Below are 18,799 nucleotides of genomic sequence, written 5' to 3' on the forward strand. Positions count from 1 at the left end.
CAGGGGGGGTCCGGCTGGCTACAGATTTTCATATAGTGGCGGTGGATTGTGCTCACTTTTGAATCATCCAAAACACAGACTATGAAACATCCAGATACCTCCATACTGCTTGTCTGTACTGACCCAAGTGTCCTGAGGCCGCCACATGAAAAAGTTGTTCGGAAAAAAATAATGTGATCTCTGTTTTTAGCCTTGTTGTAGCAGTAGCTCCCAGTGGCTGCGCGAGATGTTCTTCCGTACATCATACATCCAATGGTTTACGACGACGAACGAACATCTCACAGCGAATCTTGCGCATTTGCACAAACATCAACAGAGCCACTGAGAGCTACTGCTCTCTTCAAAAGTGAACTCTATCCGCCGCCATTATATGAAAATCCGTCGCCAGCCGGACCCCCCCCTGGAACTCCAACTAAAGCATTTTGATGACTCCGAAAGTTCTCCAGACCCTTCCTTGGCATGACGGTGAGTATATTGGTGAATTATCGATTTTGGGTGGAGTATCCCTTTAAACATGTTTTGCATGAAGACGCTACATCTGTCAACCTATGTTGTGTGAGGACAGTAAAGCTGTCAACATCCTGCTGCACACAAACTCCCACACATTGTTATTTTATACCAAACTTTGTGCATATTTAACAACTGTTATTAATTAGATACTTAGACGTAATTAGGTGGATTTATCTACTCTAGGCTAACTCTGTCCTCCTGCTTCCTGTCTTATGCTACGCTAAGCTAAGCTAAGCTAACCGCCTCCAGCTTTGATCCTCTCAGACTCCTCTCAAGAAATCAAACGAGTGTTTTCCCAAAAAATGTTAAACTACTGCAACTGCTGCTGCTGGCAGACATCTCTGGGGATTTGAGCAGCTCGTCCTTGAATGCATCAGCATGAAAAGGGGCTCTCTCTACTCACATGTGCGTTATCACACAACAATAAGGTAAATGCGCGGGGGGGAAAACGAAAGGCAACAAAATGGTCTCTGTGATGCTCTCTGTCTTTAAAATACCTGAAATTAATAGAAAGTAGCGACTTGCCTGGAAGGAAGGAAACATGTTTGAAAGCCTCAGGCTGCGCTTTGTAGTTAGCTTTAGTCTCCTTTTGAACTACTTACATTTCACCATGAATGCGTCACATGTTTCCACTGCTGATAGTGACGGAGGTCCGCATCTGAAATCTAAAGCAGCAGACCATGGAAAAATAGCAAATGAAGAGAAAACGTATGGGGGAAATAAACGGAGAGAGGGGGGTGAAAAACAAACAGGCGGAGCTTATAAGTTGGTTAGAGGAAGAGCTGAGCAGCAGTTCCAGTTATCAGAAGTGCCGTGTAATCTGCTCTGCCCAAGTGTTTTTTCTAGACAAGCCCCAAATTTATGATTTCAACCACAGCACCAGTATAAAGGAGAATGCTCATCAGGTTTAAGGAAAAAAAAGTTATCAGGGGCAGGCAGTGCACTCCTCCAAACATTATCTCCTCTTTGCCAACAGCCTACTTCTGAAGGATTCTTTCTCTGCATCTGACTTCTGAACATAAACAGAGTGCATTTGCGTTTAGATTAGCAAGGAAGAAGGGAACTTGAGAGCGTTTGGAGGTGGAAAGGAGACTTGATGGAGTGTGGCATAAACAGAGTGTCTCTATGCTCCGAGTCAGCAAGGCGGCACAATATTTCGGCTCCCTGAGGAAGAAAATGTTGGTTGTTTTCACTTTTTTTTTTTTTTTGGAAAGTTAGAGGTGCAGTCGCTGCTAACTTGAGTGTTTTCTAATGAAGTTCCAGAAAACTATTAAATGACTCAGTTTAGTCTGTATATTTGAATATTTTCCCACTAAAAACCTATATTCTCTTGTACAAAATAAACCTAAAATAAACCTAACAGTAGTAAAACAGAGTTTGCATTAGCACAACAGCTAATTCTGCTGATTCTAACGCTAATTGCTGTGAGAAGTCGCCATCTGTTCTCTTGATTTTACTTTTTTTCTGTGCGTGTGTATATATAGTATATATATATACAGTATATACATACACATATACACGCACAGAAAAAAATCATATATGTAGCCTACGTATATATTAATAGTTTTATTGACAACAACACAGTGTATAACATTATAAAATATATAAACATACAAAGGAAGAAAAAAGGAAATATTTATCCAATTCATATTTTGTAAAGTTTAAATAGATCATATGTTTTAACAGCTTTTTTATTTTCACAATCAGAGGTATTGTTTAACATATGCAGAAAGTTCCAGAAAATGTGTCTTCTTGCCTGCAAATGTAGATTTTTGTATGTGAAATTTGGATAAAATAATTAACAAATAAATCAAGTAAAACTGGGAATTGAGATTCTTATCAATTCATTCATTCAGTGTAACCAAACAAAACATTTTTCCAGCATAAATTAAACTGGGGGTAAATATGATCACTGATAAAAACAGCCACCAGTTTACTCTGGTGTGTGGGCCAGACCAGAATAAATGAACCAAAGTTTCATTAACAGAGTCACAGTGGAATCTGTGTACATTTCACATCAATGTTTTGATTTTACTTTTTATTCACATTAAAACAAACTGTATTTGTAAGGAGAAGAGGAGCTTTTAACCCTTTGTCTTTGTGTCTGATTGGTCAGTTGACGGCGGATGGGGCGAGTGGAGCGAGTGGTCGCTGTGCAGCTCGGACTGCGAGAGGCAGCGCAGCAGAGAGTGCACGGCCCCGGAGCCCAAACACGGCGGGCGGCTGTGTGACGGGGTGGCGCTGGCCACGGACAACTGCACGGGCGGCCTGTGCACGCAGAGTGAGTTGCATCATCGACATCATCATCATCATCATCATCACCATCACCTCATCCTCTCCTCTCTCCGCCGGTTCACAGTGAGAGAAAAACAGACAGTTTAACATCATTAGCGTCAGTCCCACTGTGTGCAGGGACTGTGCCATTATAGATTTACTGTTCATAATTTTTTGGCAGTGTGGGCTAGATCATGATCGTCATTATAATCATGCTCATTACCAGCGCCCTCATTCATCTTCATTACTCATCCAGTCCACTCCACGTACAGAACACAGGGAGTGTGCGCGCAGGCATGGATGCATACACACACACACACACAAAGGAGTAGTCATTAAATAAACAAACACTTGTAGTGCTGAGAAAAGGTCATAGAGAAACTGTCAAAGTCTGATGTTTCTCTGTCTTTGCAGATCGAAAGTTGCTACATGATGCTAAGCCGCAGGGTGAGTTTCTCCTCAGCTTCCACTTCCTACTCTCACCTTATTTTAAAGGGATAGTTCACCCAAAATTCAAATTTCACTCATTATCTACTCACCCTCATGTCGACTAAGGGCTGGGAGAAGTTTCAGAGTCCTCCGTGCCTTCTCTGAGTTACAGCGGGGCTCCGTGCAGCACTGCATGTCCATATGACGGTTGCGAACGGAGCTCACCTTTCTTCGTCCAAAAAGACACACCAAAAAAACATCCACCATAGTGCTCGTCTGTAATGTCCCTCTTGTATTGAAACCCCAACATGAGAAATTGTTCCGAAAAAATTATTAAAAAAATAAAAACGTATATGTTTTAAGCTTGTTTGTAGCGGAGGCTCCCAGTGTTGCTCTGCCAGAATCTTGCACGATTTGCGGAGCCTTAAACAGGGTGTCAATGCAAATCGTGCGAGATTTGCACGGACCAGGAAGAGCAGTGCTGGGAGCTTCTGCTACAAACAAGCTTAAAACATATACTTATTTAATTTTTTTCAGAACAATTTCTCATGAACATTTCTCAGCCCTCGACATGAGGGTGAGTAGATGATGAGTGAAATTTGAATTTTGGGTGAACTATCCCTTTAAAGATTATCAACTCCTGACTTTGTCTGTACACAGTGACCAAAGACATAACAAATGGTGCATTCAAGGACTGCTTGTTTTAGTTTATGCCAGACTGCACCGTCTACTACTATAGTAGCATTAAGTCCAGGTTTGACGAGGGGGGTTAGCACGAACACTCAGCAGAGCCTTTATCATCGATTCAGCATGGAGAACAGGCAGCATGTGAGGGAAACATCTGACGGGCCGTTCAGCCGTGGAAATCAGTGATTTTCCTCTTTGAATAAAACGACACTCAGCTTTTTAATGGTTTGCAGGTCGCCTTGATGTGAGAGGAACCAATCACTGTGACAGGTGTACTAGTTCTGTGGGGAAGGAAAAAAAAAAGTCGGTGTCACTCATTATGAATGCACCTGTATTCAAAATAGATAGTTATCTGAGATATCGGTGTCCCAACAGACAGACAGAACACATCTTGTATGAATAATGAGCAGCAAATACAAGTGAAATGAATTTCTGTGTGTGGTTTCTGTGTCTTAGTCAGAGGATGATGATGATGATGATGGTGGTGGTTAGTGTGCGTTCTCTCCACCCCTGACATCCAGTCCCACTTTAACGTAATGACATACTGTATGTTGAATCATGTCACTTTCACTCCATTAAGTGGTGTTAATGGTCTTTAACAGTATTTGAACCCGAGCACTTGTGCATGTTAGATTTTCTCTACACACGACTATCGCTTCCCCAAATAATTAATGAATTTACCTCAATGTGATTTCTTCAAACTCAGATACAATACAATACAATACAATACAATACAATACAATACAATACAATAAAACTTAATTGTCCACCATCATGGAAAATTGCCTCCGGCTCACCATAAGAGAAATACATATTTCATTAAAAACAAAAGGAAACGGTTAGAACACAATTAAACATAAAAAATAAAAATAAAAAGTTGAGAGCAGTTCATTGCTAGTGCCATTGAATTCATTTGTTACATTCATTTATACCGAACAATTACACCTACACCCACCTCCATGGTGTAAAAACAACTGATAAACCAAAGAACCACAAGGCCAAACATCTGCCATCACCATATTATCATATGTCTGTTATCAGCACAATATTGATATTTCATTTTTTTTAAATATCACAAGTTTTGTCTTCACTAATATATTACAATATCCCTATATGAAACTAGTTCAACTGCTTCCAACTTATTATTACCTCAGTTTGTGATAGTGATTTGTGTCAAATGACCCTCTCTTTTGGAACAATGTTTTTTTACTCTGTTAAAGTACCGTATCCCTCCACATAAGTGCACCTTCATTTAGTCTGAGCTAAACTGTGGAGAAATACAGAGCACTGTAGTTGTGCTTATGCATAGTAATATAGTAGAAAAGTCATGTTTGACAATGCAGAAGTGAAAATATTCAGAATAAACGACACTAGCAGCTTCAACTTCTATTAGCTTTTTTTTTTTTTTGTAAGTAGCTAGAACTCTTTTTAGTGGAGCCGCCCATCACTCAGTTTCTGTGCTGGTGCTCCTGCTGCTTCTCTGAACCAGCAGCACACTGAGCTGAATCTACTGCAGGTATAACACTGACGACTGGAAAGCTACTGTAAGCACACACACACACACAGCATCAAACAACCCAGACTGTCACTTTGTACTGTACTCCCACTAATGCTATTATTTTTGATGCATCTGATGAAGCATTTCATGCCAAGCAGCCTGTGGTTTACCGCTGCATATTCATCACTTTGTGCATAATTGCTGTGTAGAGTAATGGGCCGTTTATGTGTTGATTAGTGTTGCGTGGTAGTTGGTGCAGTGAAAAATCAATTTGATACCTACTAAGCTGCTGGCACATGTTCTCCTAAGTCGTCCTTTAACACAGTTGTGTGTTTTTTTTGTGTTTGTCAGAAACAAGAGGAAGAATCCAGCCAGGCTGCCAAAACTTCCCAAGCCCTCAATTAACCCGCTACTGTAGCTGTTAATGCCGCTTTGCATATTTTGTCAGTTTCTCTTCATTTGAGCTTCAGGTTACTTAGAGGATTTCTCAGCATGTCCTGTTTCAGCACAGATCTCATTATCTTGCGAGAACAAGCTAGCAGCTCCTTTATTTCCCACTCATTCTTTTCCTTTGTGGACTTGGACGCCACAGCACTGGTGGGACCAGATAGAGCATAATCATCGCAGATGAGCTAATTTAATGAATTGGTTTTGTCACATTATCCCAGTGGAAAGCAGAGTGCCTGCAACACCAGAGCCAAGCAGTGTTTGAAATGACAGTCAGGTGCTGGGTTGATTATAATCGCTTTTCCTTCCGAGGTTTCTCATTAGTAGCTTTAACACTCTGGGATAGAACAATGAAGCTGTGTATCAGGAGGCACGGCAGATACGGAATAGAAAACAAAAAAGGCGCTAAAGTAGTTTGAAAACCAAGGTAGACTTGCCTCCTAGACTTTCACAAGTTCAGCTCAGCTGAAATTCCTCAGCAACACAGGTTTTATTTTTGGGAGGGGGAAAGATTCCTAATTAAGACTCAGCAGACAAAAAAAAAAGAAGTGTCAGAAGAAAAAAGTCACTAACAACGTGTTTCTGTCTCTGACTCTGACTCCAACTTTCCAAGGTGTGGAGAACAGCAGCGACGTGGCCTTGTACTCGGGCCTGGCAGCCGGGGTGGTGACGGTGGTGCTGCTGATCGTCGCCGTCACGCTTTATCGAAGGAGCCAGAGCGAGTACGGCGTGGACGTCATCGACTCGTCCGCCCTCACCGGGGGCTTCCAGTCCTTCAGCTTTAAGACGTCTCGTCAAGGTGAGACAACGACGGCGAGGGTGCAGTGACTCAGGCTCCTCCACAGCAGACTTTTACTTGGATTTAATCTTCATTTAAAGGGACAACGAGGAGTTTTGGAAAGCGAAGTGTTTTCACACTACATTTCCCATGAGCCTCCGTGCACACGGTGATTCTTGGACCGGCGCAAGACGGACGAAAGCGAAAAGAATGTTTTCAAATCAAGAATGATGAATCAGATACCGTCGTAGTTCCATAAGTTCCATAAACGGCGATTCGGCGGCGTTATTCCGCAGTAATAACAAAATAATAACAAAATAACAATAAAGACGAAACAATATATTTATCGAAAATGGACCCATTAACAAGTGTGGGTAACTTAGATTCATCCACATTATTATGACACTTTTTTCTAACCAAATACAAACTCCTCATTGTCCCTTTAATCAGGCTGAAATCTCTTAATTTGATTCAAACAATCAAAAACAAGGACAACACAACCACACAATACAAAAAAAACTAAGACGCACGCAACAAAACATTACAGTCCAAATGAAATATGTCAAATAATCAAGTTCATTCAGCGCCTGAAAGCATCAGTGGGGAGACGAGGTGAGGAAGTTCCTGGATACTGGCGATGATGGTGAGGCTGTTTGGAGCTTTGTATCAATTATAAATGAAAAACATAAGATGGCTGTTTCTTCCCGCCTGTAGGTAGTAGATCCAACCCACGGAGCCACACAGAGAGCAATGATGAAGCTTATAGTGCTCTGTGATGCACTGGGTTTAGATGCTGGAGAATTGATGAGAACTCCCTCAGACATGAAGGTTAACTGCACCATCGGTTTTTTTGTTTTTTTTTACGGCTGGAAGGAGACACACGTCCTTTAAATCTACAGCAGAAACTTTATTTCCTAACTGTATCCACACTGCAGAATAAAAATCAGAAGGGACAGATGTTATGTGAAGTTGTTTTTGCTCAGAAAAAGAAATCATCAAAGGTTTGGTGGTTATACAGTATAATATAATTAAGAGTTTGCGGACATGCTGAGGAGGACGTCCTCTATATTTCACTGTATGCATCCACACTAGTTTAAACCAGTGGGGTGTGTGTAGAGAGTTGTGTTGTTAATTTGCTGTAGTCTGGTGGTGTCACATTTGATGATGTAATTAAATGATTCATGCATAATCACACCCCATAAATTAGAGAGTGGAGTTGAGATGCGTCTGTCATTCCTGCTGCGATATGACAGCCGCAGGTATTTTCTCCTCTAACTTATTTATATCCAGTACAGGCGCCGATTTAAATTTTGATTTGTACTCGATTTAGGGAAAAAGAAGAAATAAAGAGGCTGAGAGTTGGTACATGTAAAGGGGGTGTGCGTGATTTTTGAAGTGGTCTGTTTTTGCCTCTTCACCATCTAAAGGTACTTGACTTTGCAATAAGAGGTTGTTCAGGAGGAAATTGAAAACACAGTGGTGTGTTCATAAGGATCCCTGCAGCCACGACAACACAACACATTACATTTTGTGTGTGCACTCAAAATATTATATACAAATATGGTCATGTCATAATCAAAAAAAATATATTGTTTTTGTTTTTGTCAAACAGCAAATTGAAATATAACTCAGTAACTGCGTTTGCAATTATTTCAAGTGAGTTCGACGCTTGAGGTTCAAAGAGGAAAAAACCTCAGGATATCAAATGAGGTCTGTAGCCTCGCCTGGTGCCACAGTCAGATGCTATTATGATATAAATGAAGTGTCACTCTCCTCCCAATGTGAGGGCTCAGTATGAATGAGGAGACACTAGTCTACTGCTATTCTATTGCACTTTATTTTTATTCAAATACCATCAACGTCCTCACATATTGATGTAACTGTACGGAGTTTAAACCACACAACATGCAAACAGGCCGCGCAGTTTTGTATTTGTATGTATATTCATGAATAATGCATGTATTTATTTTGTATTGTGATATAGTTACATCAATTATTAAAATGCTTTAGGGGCCTGAGTGACTGGATTTTTTTTTTTTTTTTTTTTTTCCCCAGTTTGTTTACTTGAGCCTTCTGGAGAAGCTGTAGTGCACTAAAAGTCCAATAACATACAGTACGAGGCTTAATCTATAAAGCACATCATGTATTTATTGCTTTATTGCAAACATCACTTTGCCCTGAGCAATAAACGCTCAGTGAGAACATATGGTAACAACCGCTGTTTGTGTTCTCACAGTGTAACTCTCGCCTGTTGGAGCCGAGACCTTCTTCTTTACTGGCACTGTATAACTTAAAGGCCAGCGCATCAGTTTGTTGTTATCATCCTACATACATGAATTATTCATGATTCCAAAATTAAAAATGTAATTTATTAGTGTTTTTAATTTTTTATTTGTCTTCGTTTATTTATTTTTGTCCCCCAAATGGAGCATTTGTGCTCCCGTGTCTCCGAAAAACACTGGAGCAGTGTTTTTTTTTTTTTGCCACAGATTGAGGCATATTTTTTACAAGGCTGGCATTATGGGTCGCCACAGCAACAGCTCTCAGCGGGGCATAATAAAGTTCATTTTGATAACACAGCAGGAGGCAGGAAAAGCTTTAATCTTGATCCATGTTCCCCCTCGATAGAGAAGCTGAACCAGCCCAAACACCTGGAAGGTGGTCGCTGCTCCATCCACACACACACACACACACACACACACACTCTCTCACACACACACACACACACACACACACACACACCTCTGACTGCTACTGTACAGGAAAACTGTAAATATTCACATCCTAATGCATTCAAACTGTGATTCAGTGTCAGTGTTATTACTGAACCCCCAGACTCTGTTATTTAACATTTTGCTATTTTATTCTAACACAGTACAGTAAATTGTCTGCCTCTCTAGTTTCCATGGTAATAATATTATAGCAGTAGTCACCATGACATCCTCTGTAGGTTTTTTTTTTTTTCCCGCTGTTGTAGGAGGAAGTTTAAAGTGTTAGTCTCTCATTTAAAGATGTCTAATGAGGATAATTGGCGATGCCTTCCTGTGTCTTCCCAGCGAACCCCCTGCTGATCAACTCCTCCATGCAGCCGGATCTGACAGTTTCGCGTACGTACACCAGCCCCATGTGTTTCCAAGACTCCATCGACAAGGAGCTGATGGCCGAGCGCTCGCTCCTCGACCCACTCCCCGATCTCCAGGTCAAAGGTCAGTGATTTTTTTTTAAAAACTGTCACGGGAGCTCTCGTCTCGTCTTGTGGTTGTCGGCTACTTTTTTTGGAAGAGAGGTTGTTACAGAGAAGGTAGCAGCTCTGCAGTAGCAGCAGTCCGGAGGATAATCCATCCTGCTTTGAACCTGTTTTTTTTTTTCTTTCATACAGAGACAGAAATGGTCATGACCTTGTAAGGGCATGACAAACTGACTATCCGATAGGCCACATCCCCCGTAGTTACTGCTGCCTCACCTGTCAACACGTTAGCATCTTCACCAGTTGGTTATCCAGGAAAGAAACTGTGTTGGTTTGTTGTGATTCGCTGCTTAGCTTTTTTTTTTAAGCTACAGCAGTGGTTCCCAACCTTTTTTGGCTCGTGACCCCATTTTGACACCACAAATTTCTGGCGATCCCCGTCAATCAAGATGCACCAGCTCAGATTTTATATGCTGCATTTATATTTGAACTCGATTTATATTTGAGAAAGTGAAAGTATAGAATACACTTGTTTAACATTGTCTGTGTTGTTTTTAATCATAATTTTAAAAAGAATAATAATTAGTTAAAAAAAAAAATGTCAGTCTTTTTTTTTTAATCAATTACTAAATATTTCAGACGACCCCATTTGAATTCCATGCGACCCCACGTGGGGTCCCGACCCCAAGGTTGAAAAACACTGAGCTACAGTATATATTTCTTACTGGAGCTGTATCAGTGTTTGATCTGAGTTTGTCTCACTGCACCAAAGTCACTGCTCTTTCCCTTTGCATCTGCAGGGGTGGCGGAGAGGGCAGAGTACCATGTCATGTCGCACCCTCAGACGTTTCCGAGGGGCCTGGCTCCGGACTACAGAGGAGTCGCCGTGGGGACGACGCTGGGCAGGAGAAGCAAAAACCTCTTCACTCCTCAAGTCTCTCTGACTCCCAGCAGGCCTCTCCACAAAGCCACCGCCGTGTTTGGACACGCTGGAGGACGGCTGGTTGTCCCCAACACAGGTCAGCCTTCAATATGTCCAAGCTGAAATCCCTACAATGAGAAAGAAAAATAAATCACCAACAGAAGCCACAAACTGGAATTTAAGCCGACTTTGAAGCTGCAGCAGAGACGAAACAGAACATCCAGCGCTGCATTTTGAAGTTGTTTGACCTTGTCAGTGTTGGTCCGCAGCGAAAATGTGAAAATGCCATCGATCGACCGAGTAACATTAAGACGAATATATTATGTACTGAAGTGATGAAGTTAGACAGCATTGGCATTTTTAACCAACCGGTGGGGTCCTGACAAACACAATCCATATTTCTCAGAGTGCACGGGGGAAGTGTTTCCATAACTGCAGTGAATGCATCATTTGGAGAGTTTTGCCAGATGAATGAATTTAAAAGAAAAAAAAAGCGGAAATTGTGGATTTCAGCTTTAACATTTTTGAGAATGCATACTGTACTCTGCATGGAGAAAATGTTAACAAGTCTATGTAAAGTAAAAAAAAAAAAAGCTCTGATGCTCAGTCAAGCAGATTATTCCTGCAGCGCTGTCTCGTGGCCTACATTCATCATCCTGTCCACTGCGGGCCTTTATCTACTGCAGCGTAGATTGGCAGTAATTGTTTATCATATAGTAGAATATGGTGTTTGGGTCTAAGACAGAGACACTCTCTCTATGTATGTGTGTATATGTGTGTGTATGTGTGTGTGTGCATGTTAGAGGGAGAGAAACTGCAGGCAGCATCGATTCACAGGCGCTGTGGGACCTTCCCTCCGTCACCTTGTTCTGGGGCCGTCACCTCTCCGGCTGTCACCCTCCGTAAAGAGACCTGACAGCCGAGTAGGTGTGCGTGTCCTGTGTGTGTGTGTGTGTGTTTGTGTCTGGCTGCGTGTTGATCAGCTCTTGCATACCTCCCTCTCTGCAGGTATCAGTCTGCTGGTGCCTCATGGGGGGATCGCAGACGACACTACCTGGGAAATGTACATGATCATCAACCAGGAAGACAGCAGGTGAGGGACTCCGACTGAGGAGCTGCGTTCTGCCGTCTTTTAAAGGGATAGTTCACCCAAAATTCAAATTTCACTCATTATCTACTCACCCTCATGTCGACTAAGAGCTGTGAGAATTTTCAGAGTTACAGGGGGGTCCGTGCAGCAGTATTTGTCCATATAATGGTTGTCAATGGATACCAACTTTCTTCGTCCAAAAAGACACACCAAAAAACATCCAAAGACCTCCATAGTGCTCGTCTGTAATGTCCATCTTGTATTGAAGCCCTGACATGAGAAATCGTTCCGCCAAATCACGCGAGATTTGCACTGACACAGGAAGAGCAGTGAACTGAGACACTGGGAGCTTCCGCTACAAACAAGCTTGAAATATAGACTTATTTAATTTTTTTAAATAAAAAAAATATATATTATATATAAATATATAAAAATAAATTTCTCATGTCGGGGCTTCAATACAAGAGGGACATTACATACGAGCAGTATGGAGGTATTTGGATGTTTTTTGGTGTGTCTTTTTGTTACGAAGAAAGTTAGTATCCATTGACAACCATTATATGGACAAATACTGCTGCACGGACCCCCCCCCGTAACTCAGAGAAGGAACGGAGGACTCTGAAAATTCTCACAGCTCTTAGTTGACATGAGGGTGAGTAGATAATGAGTGAAATTTGAATTTTGGGTGAACTATCCCTTTAATCTTTAAGACCCCTTCACGCCGCGTCTCCCCGCCCTCTTCCTGCCACGTCGGCTCCGCCTCTTTCATGCACAGATACACAGTACACTCAGTACTCAGTACATGCAGACGTACAGATGTATTCCCACCTCAGCATGGGGTCCTTGCTCGTCTTTGAGAGACTACAGGGGAGGACACGATGTGTCACAAACACACATCATGCAGCTGCAGACTGATAGCATTACGGCCTTAAGCGACTGTCTCAGCGGAGGAAGATACACTCTACACGACTCTGGCGGCACTGTTTTGTGTTTTTTTGATACAGCTGACAATATCTGCCTCCATCGTGATTTGGTTTTTAGAGTGGTAAACTTTGTTAAAGTCATGACGATAGATGATATTGATTTGGTTTTTGGTTTTGACGGAAGGAGATACGCCGCAAAGTTTAGGTGACTTGTTGCCTGCCAGCGGGAAGTCTATTTCTGTAACGTTGCCGTCAAGATTTCCACAAAGCTATTACTCAAGGAGAAAATGGAATGACAGATAAGATCCGTTTTGAAAAGGGAGAGTCTTAATACCTTTGACTTCTTTTGCAACTGAGCCTCAAAAGCTATGACAAGCAGAAATCAGTTTTTTTTGGACATGTTCTTGACTTATAGCAGACAGTATCAGTATGTGTCAGTGTGACTGTAAAACCCTGCTAGAGAGATATCACCCTAACAAAGGCGGCTAAGCGCAGCGAAACTCAATTTCCACGTCCAACAGAGAATCAAGTGACATTTAGTGGCGTATGAAATTCAGCTGTCATTTCACCTCAACCCCTCCTCCTCCTCCTCCTTCTCCTCCCTTCCCCCGTCCGCCGCCCACCCATTAAAGGGATAGTTCACCCAAAATTGAAATTTCACTCATTATCTAGTCACCCTCATGTCGACTAAGGGCTGGGAGAAGTTTCAGAGTCATCCGTGGCTTCTCTTCGTAACAAAAAGACAAACCAAAAAACATCCAAATACCTCCATGCTGCTCGTATGTAATGTCCGTCTTGTATTGAAGCCCCGAAATGCAAAATTGTCCCGAAAAAAATTAAATAAGCTTATATTTCAAGCTTGTTTTCTTCCCAGTTCGTCTAAATTTGACGAACCGGGAAGAGGAGCTTCGAGAAGCTTCCGCTACAAAACAAGCTTGAAATATAGACTTATTTAATTTTTTTCGGGACAATTTCGCATTTCGGGGCTTCAATACAATACGGACATTACATACATATGAGCAGCATGGAGGTATTTGGATGTTTTTTGGTGTGTCTTTTTGTTACGAAGACAGTTGGTATCCATTTGCAACCGTTATATGGACATGCACTGCTATGCCGAGACCCTCTGTAACTCAGAGAAGCCACGGATAACTCTGAAACTTCTCCCAGCCCCTAGTCGACATGAGGGTGAGTAGATAATGAGTGAAATTTCAATTTTGGGTGAACTATTGTTTTATTGTTTTATTTGTTTTATTGTTTTATTTGTTAGGATCCCCATTAGCTGCGCTCTAGAACGCCGCTAGTCTTCCTGGGGTCCACATTTAAAACCAGTACATTTAAACATAAATCTGCAATCCCAACATGAAAAAGACAAGTCAACAAAATCTTACATTAAATCTGTACAATCAGATTGTCATTGTCATCTACATCAAAAAACATGTGTAAGATAACTCTGTTGTATAGCAGTTATGAAATAAAATAACAGAAAAATAATAAAATAAGAGGGTAAAACAAATGAAAATGACAACAAGAGATTATTACCCTACATAAGACCCTTTGATCCCTTTAAGCGCCATAGTCTTGTGGGTAGAGATACAGATCAAAGGTCACATATAGGCTCAGTTAGCCCCGGCTGGTTGTACAGTACACGCCCCTACCCCCAAAGTCTCCCCCCCCCCCTCCCCCTATTTCAGCCAGTGCTGCTGCCCTCTAGGCTCCTGCTTTGCTCTGATAAGCCTGATGCTGTTTACTTCTCTGGCTGTCGGGTAGGAGGCTGCAGGAGCCCGTGCACCGCTGAGCTGTCAGTCAAAGCCTATCTTCTGACAGCCGCAGAGTCCAGGGGAGAAATTGGATCCTTTCTTCCCATTCAAACCCGGGCCATCTACATAAGACGACGCTTCCCCGCTCGAAGAATGGGGAATCGATCAGCTCTGGCTCGGTTTCAGGTGTTCACAAGAGGCTTTCCGTCCATCCTCTGGTGCTTTTTACAAGGATGTTTTGTGTGTGTGTGTGTGTGATCTCTTTCCCCGGCTCGGCTCGGCTCGGCAGGGGTCAGTGGGTAGTGCAAGGACAGAGAGCCATTGTGTAACAAAATATACCTAATGTGACGTGACTCGCGCAAGTCTGGTTGAATGTGCTCAGCAGTTTAATCCTCATTTCCTGAGTATCCTTTACAGGAGGAGGCAGCTACAGTAGTTCTCTGTGGCATCGGTCACAGCTGCATTAGACCGGGTGTCATTTAAATGGTGTTGTTGGTTAATTGAGCCTTTGTTGGCCTTCTGATTGGTCTGCTGATCCACCAATCAGAGCGCTTCTTCCCACGTCACGAGTTGTGCAACGTTCTACGGTTGGACAACCCTAGGATGAAACCGTACGAAACGAGAGAGGAAGACAGCAATTTCTTCGGCAAAAACTACTTTTTAATTTTTCAATACGGTTATAAGTTGTGCCTGCAATAGTGACTGCCGATATCCGGAACATTATTCCCGGAGTCATTTCTATCCCATTCCCCAAACCGAAGACATCAACATACTTATTACTTTAACCTTCAAAGTTATCTAGCAAACATTACGTTACCGTTGCTAATGTCTTTTGAACTTTGTGAAGTTTTATGAGGAGAAATGGGAGATCGGAGATTAAACGTTATCTAGTAGCTAATGTTAGCTAGTGTCGTTAGCTAGCTAGCTAGTGAGTGCCCAAAACAATGATTTTTCCCCACTTTTCGGAAAAGTCATGTAGGCCCTAATGCCCGTGTAACGGAGGGTCTGGGTGCACTCAGTCACCCATAAAGAACATGCAACACCTGACTACCAAGCTGTCATTGACCTCTTGGCACAACCCCACCTGGGGCAGTCCGTATCGAAACACAACGTAGAGGGCCAGATTAACATCGGCTACACCCGTTCAATCGCTCTTAAGTATGTCTGTCTTCTATCACGGACACCGTTTTTCTGAAATAGAAGTTAATTCAAATTTTCCTTACAAGCAATTTAAATCTGCCTATTTTTCAATGGTTTCCAATGGGAGTTAACCCTTTTGTGACCATTGTTTGTCCAACCTAGCAACAGTAACTTGACAAAGGGTAAATTATTCTCCTCTGTCTGCATGAGTTGACCCAGCGGATCTCTGACCGCTAGGACCATGTGCAACAAGCTTTAGCATTACATGCAAAAAAAAAGTTGCCTCAGCACCGTGGCCTCCTAATGAATGTGCAGCATCTCCGATATTCACTTTGTGTTTGTTAAGGGAATATCTGACTCTGCAGAGGCCGAGTTCCCCATTAAGTTCACCAGCGAGTCACTATAACTTTGTGTGTCTGCCATTTGTGTTAGAGCTTGTTCCCTAAAAATACCTGCCTACTGCAGAGAGCAGCACTGATGAGAGCAGTGGCATCCAGAAAGCAAAATAAATGTGACTCAGACACTTATTTTTTTCTTCCTGTATCCGCCCAGTGCCACCGACCAGATCTGGTCTGCTACATTATTTTAAGACAGCAGCTCCACATCTGGACCAATTCTGTTGAACACACATAAGAAAATTCTTCGGGCTATCAGTTAATACAGACGGATAACAGCCAGACTCAGGCAGGAGGACTCGGGCCAGAAGTTTAATTTTCTACCATCAGGGAACACAGGAAGACATTACATTTGTTGGTCATGAAATCGGTTAATTAAAAGACATTAAAAAACCTGTGTGTGACTGCAGAGCCTGGTGGTAATTATCTGCCTTAAAAAGGTATTGATTCGTGCAACTTAAAGTAGCTAAAGTTGGGGGGGAAAAAGTAGGCTACTTTGTGTTTTGACAGAATCAGATTATGCATCCCTACTTTTCACTGAAGCTATCGAATGTTTACATTGAGCCGAATATTAAAGGTGAACTCGCAGGGGAACAGCTGGATCTCTGATAAACTGCCTCAGGTGAAGTCAATTTTTATATTTTTTTCAGACTACCTGGCTGATATAAAATCCTAATAGTAACCACAGAGGCTTGAATAATAAAAGAAAGGGTTGTTAACAGTTTTTACTGTGCTGTTGTGCAAATCGTCCTCTATGGAAACGTCCAGATAGATGTGCACGGCCTTTTGTCCAGTAGTTTTCTGTTTGTTTGAAATTTTAAAAAACTGACTTTTTAACGAAAATATTGATTCTGTTCCAGCTCAGTTTTCTGGTTGTTTAACTCAGAGAGCTTGACAGACAGACTCTCAAATACTAATGAGGCTTTTTGAAAAATGATTTATTCAGAATCGTGATCGAAGCAAATACAAACCATGAATGTCACACTGGATAGTGATGTGTTGATGTGTGTGAAAAGGTGGAGGCTGCGCATATAGGCTACAGTACAAGACTTATCGCTAATAACCCCCGATCTACTATCTATACCGAAACCATCATCCCGGCTGTGATATTTCTTTGTTCTCATAACCACAGACAGTGATGCTAAATAACCATCTTTAATCTTTGCTCACAGGCAATCTGGCTAATTACCATAGTCTCAGCAGCAGGTAACCTTGGTTTCCTCTGAGCCCGGGGCTGATTAGCACAAAAGTGCAGCTGCAGGGCCACAGTGCTGTCTGGATGTGTGATTTTATTTTTAGACAGCAGATCATAACCTCTTTTAATATTTTAGTGTTGATTGGTAACAGCATAATGAAGAACAAAAGTTTCACACCAAACTCGGCACCAGGAGCTGTTAAAACAACAGGAGCCAAACAACCTCAGCCCATCCCTTCAGCGGGCTCACACAGGATATGTTGATATAGTATAAATGCATGTACACATCGTCTCATCATCTACATAGCTCTGTCTTATTGGCAACAATTTCACTGGAATAGAAACTAATTGAAATCCCTGCTACAGTGCTAATGTTGTGATCACTTGATGATCAGTACAGAAGTAAAACAGGAAAGTAGTTGCTTCACTTTGATCACCTGTGCACCAGTTAAATGCCACTCGTGCTAATTGCTGCTTTGTCTTAGTATTTAAGCCTAAAACAAGCTTTAATTGATCAGTTGATTGGAGGGAGTTCTAGCAGCTATTTTACCAAATGGATTCATGATTTTATTTTATTTTTTCCCCCAGTGCTTTTCTAGTGTTGCATTCTCTGCCTTTTCAAAGTAACCATCTATTATCTGAATGTGTTTGGGTTTTGACAAAAACAAGACGTCTGTAAACGTCACCTTTTGACTCCAGGAAACTCATGAGCAAGCTTCAATTTTTTCTTTTTTCTTTTTAAACAAACGATTAACTTTAAAAAATAAAAGTAAGTGTTAGATGTAGTTTGTGTAATTATCTGTTTTTGTAGTCAGTGTAAAAAATAAAAAAAATCGGCGCACTGCTTCTAATAAGCGAAATAATGGTTATAATTAAGGTCAGACAGCTGCAGCTTTTGAAAGCCACTGCTGTTCAACTCCACTACGAGAGAAAATAAAATGTTTGTTTGGGAAGATTTGATGCATTTTGTATTGGGTTGTTTTTCCCTTGGAGCTTCCCCACCACTATCTTATCTGTGATGCAAAATGAAACATATTTAATATGCACACTGAGTGTGTTGATTGTACTTTTCTGATGTGAACAAGCTGCACACTACTCAGTATAGTACTGTATGTAGCAGGGCAATGGGCTTTACAGCTTTGTGTGGGACAACATGCAGAGATTCTACTTTTGAAGTCTTATCTCATTTCCACTTGTTGGTGTTTTCTTGTATCTGCGTCCATGTCCTCATGTGTGTGTGTGTGTGTGGGTGCCCGCTCGCATTTGTGATGCATCTGTGCCTTCGCGCGTGTGTGTGTGTGTCTGCAGCTCCGTCCCCGACTCTGTAGCTGCATTAATGATGCTGAGAAAAAATCCACGCTGCTCCAGTGACAGCAGCAGCACCAACATGGTGTCCAGTGTGTATGTGAGGTGTCCAGCCGGGCCAGCTGCATGACTGATGGTGGTCCCATCGATTGCTCTCAGTCTTCGGGGCTTCCAGCCAAGATTGGGCCCCTGGCCAAGAGCAGCTTGGCCCAGCTAATCTGTCACCAGGCCGGCCAGAGCAGGCTTCATAAGCTCCATC

The 18,799-nt window shown here is 42.0% G+C and overlaps 1 protein-coding gene across 1 annotated transcript in view; it reads left to right on the plus strand.

Moving 5' to 3' along the window:
- LOC146977016 (netrin receptor UNC5D-like) overlaps positions 1-18,799 on the plus strand; it is a 184,858-nt gene that overhangs the window by 152,402 nt on the left and 13,657 nt on the right. The window contains exons 7-12 of the mRNA XM_085792877.1: positions 2,627-2,791; positions 3,199-3,231; positions 6,459-6,644; positions 9,680-9,829; positions 10,611-10,829; positions 11,741-11,825. Of these exons, the coding sequence (XP_085649003.1) occupies positions 2,627-2,791; positions 3,199-3,231; positions 6,459-6,644; positions 9,680-9,829; positions 10,611-10,829; positions 11,741-11,825 (838 nt within the window). The remainder of the gene's footprint in view (positions 1-2,626; positions 2,792-3,198; positions 3,232-6,458; positions 6,645-9,679; positions 9,830-10,610; positions 10,830-11,740; positions 11,826-18,799) is intronic.

The sequence above is a fragment of the Trachurus japonicus genome, chromosome 12 (assembly GCF_045865225.1).
Source record: "Trachurus japonicus isolate A0001 chromosome 12, Traja_1.0".
In the NCBI taxonomy this organism is placed as follows: domain Eukaryota; kingdom Metazoa; phylum Chordata; class Actinopteri; order Carangiformes; family Carangidae; genus Trachurus; species Trachurus japonicus.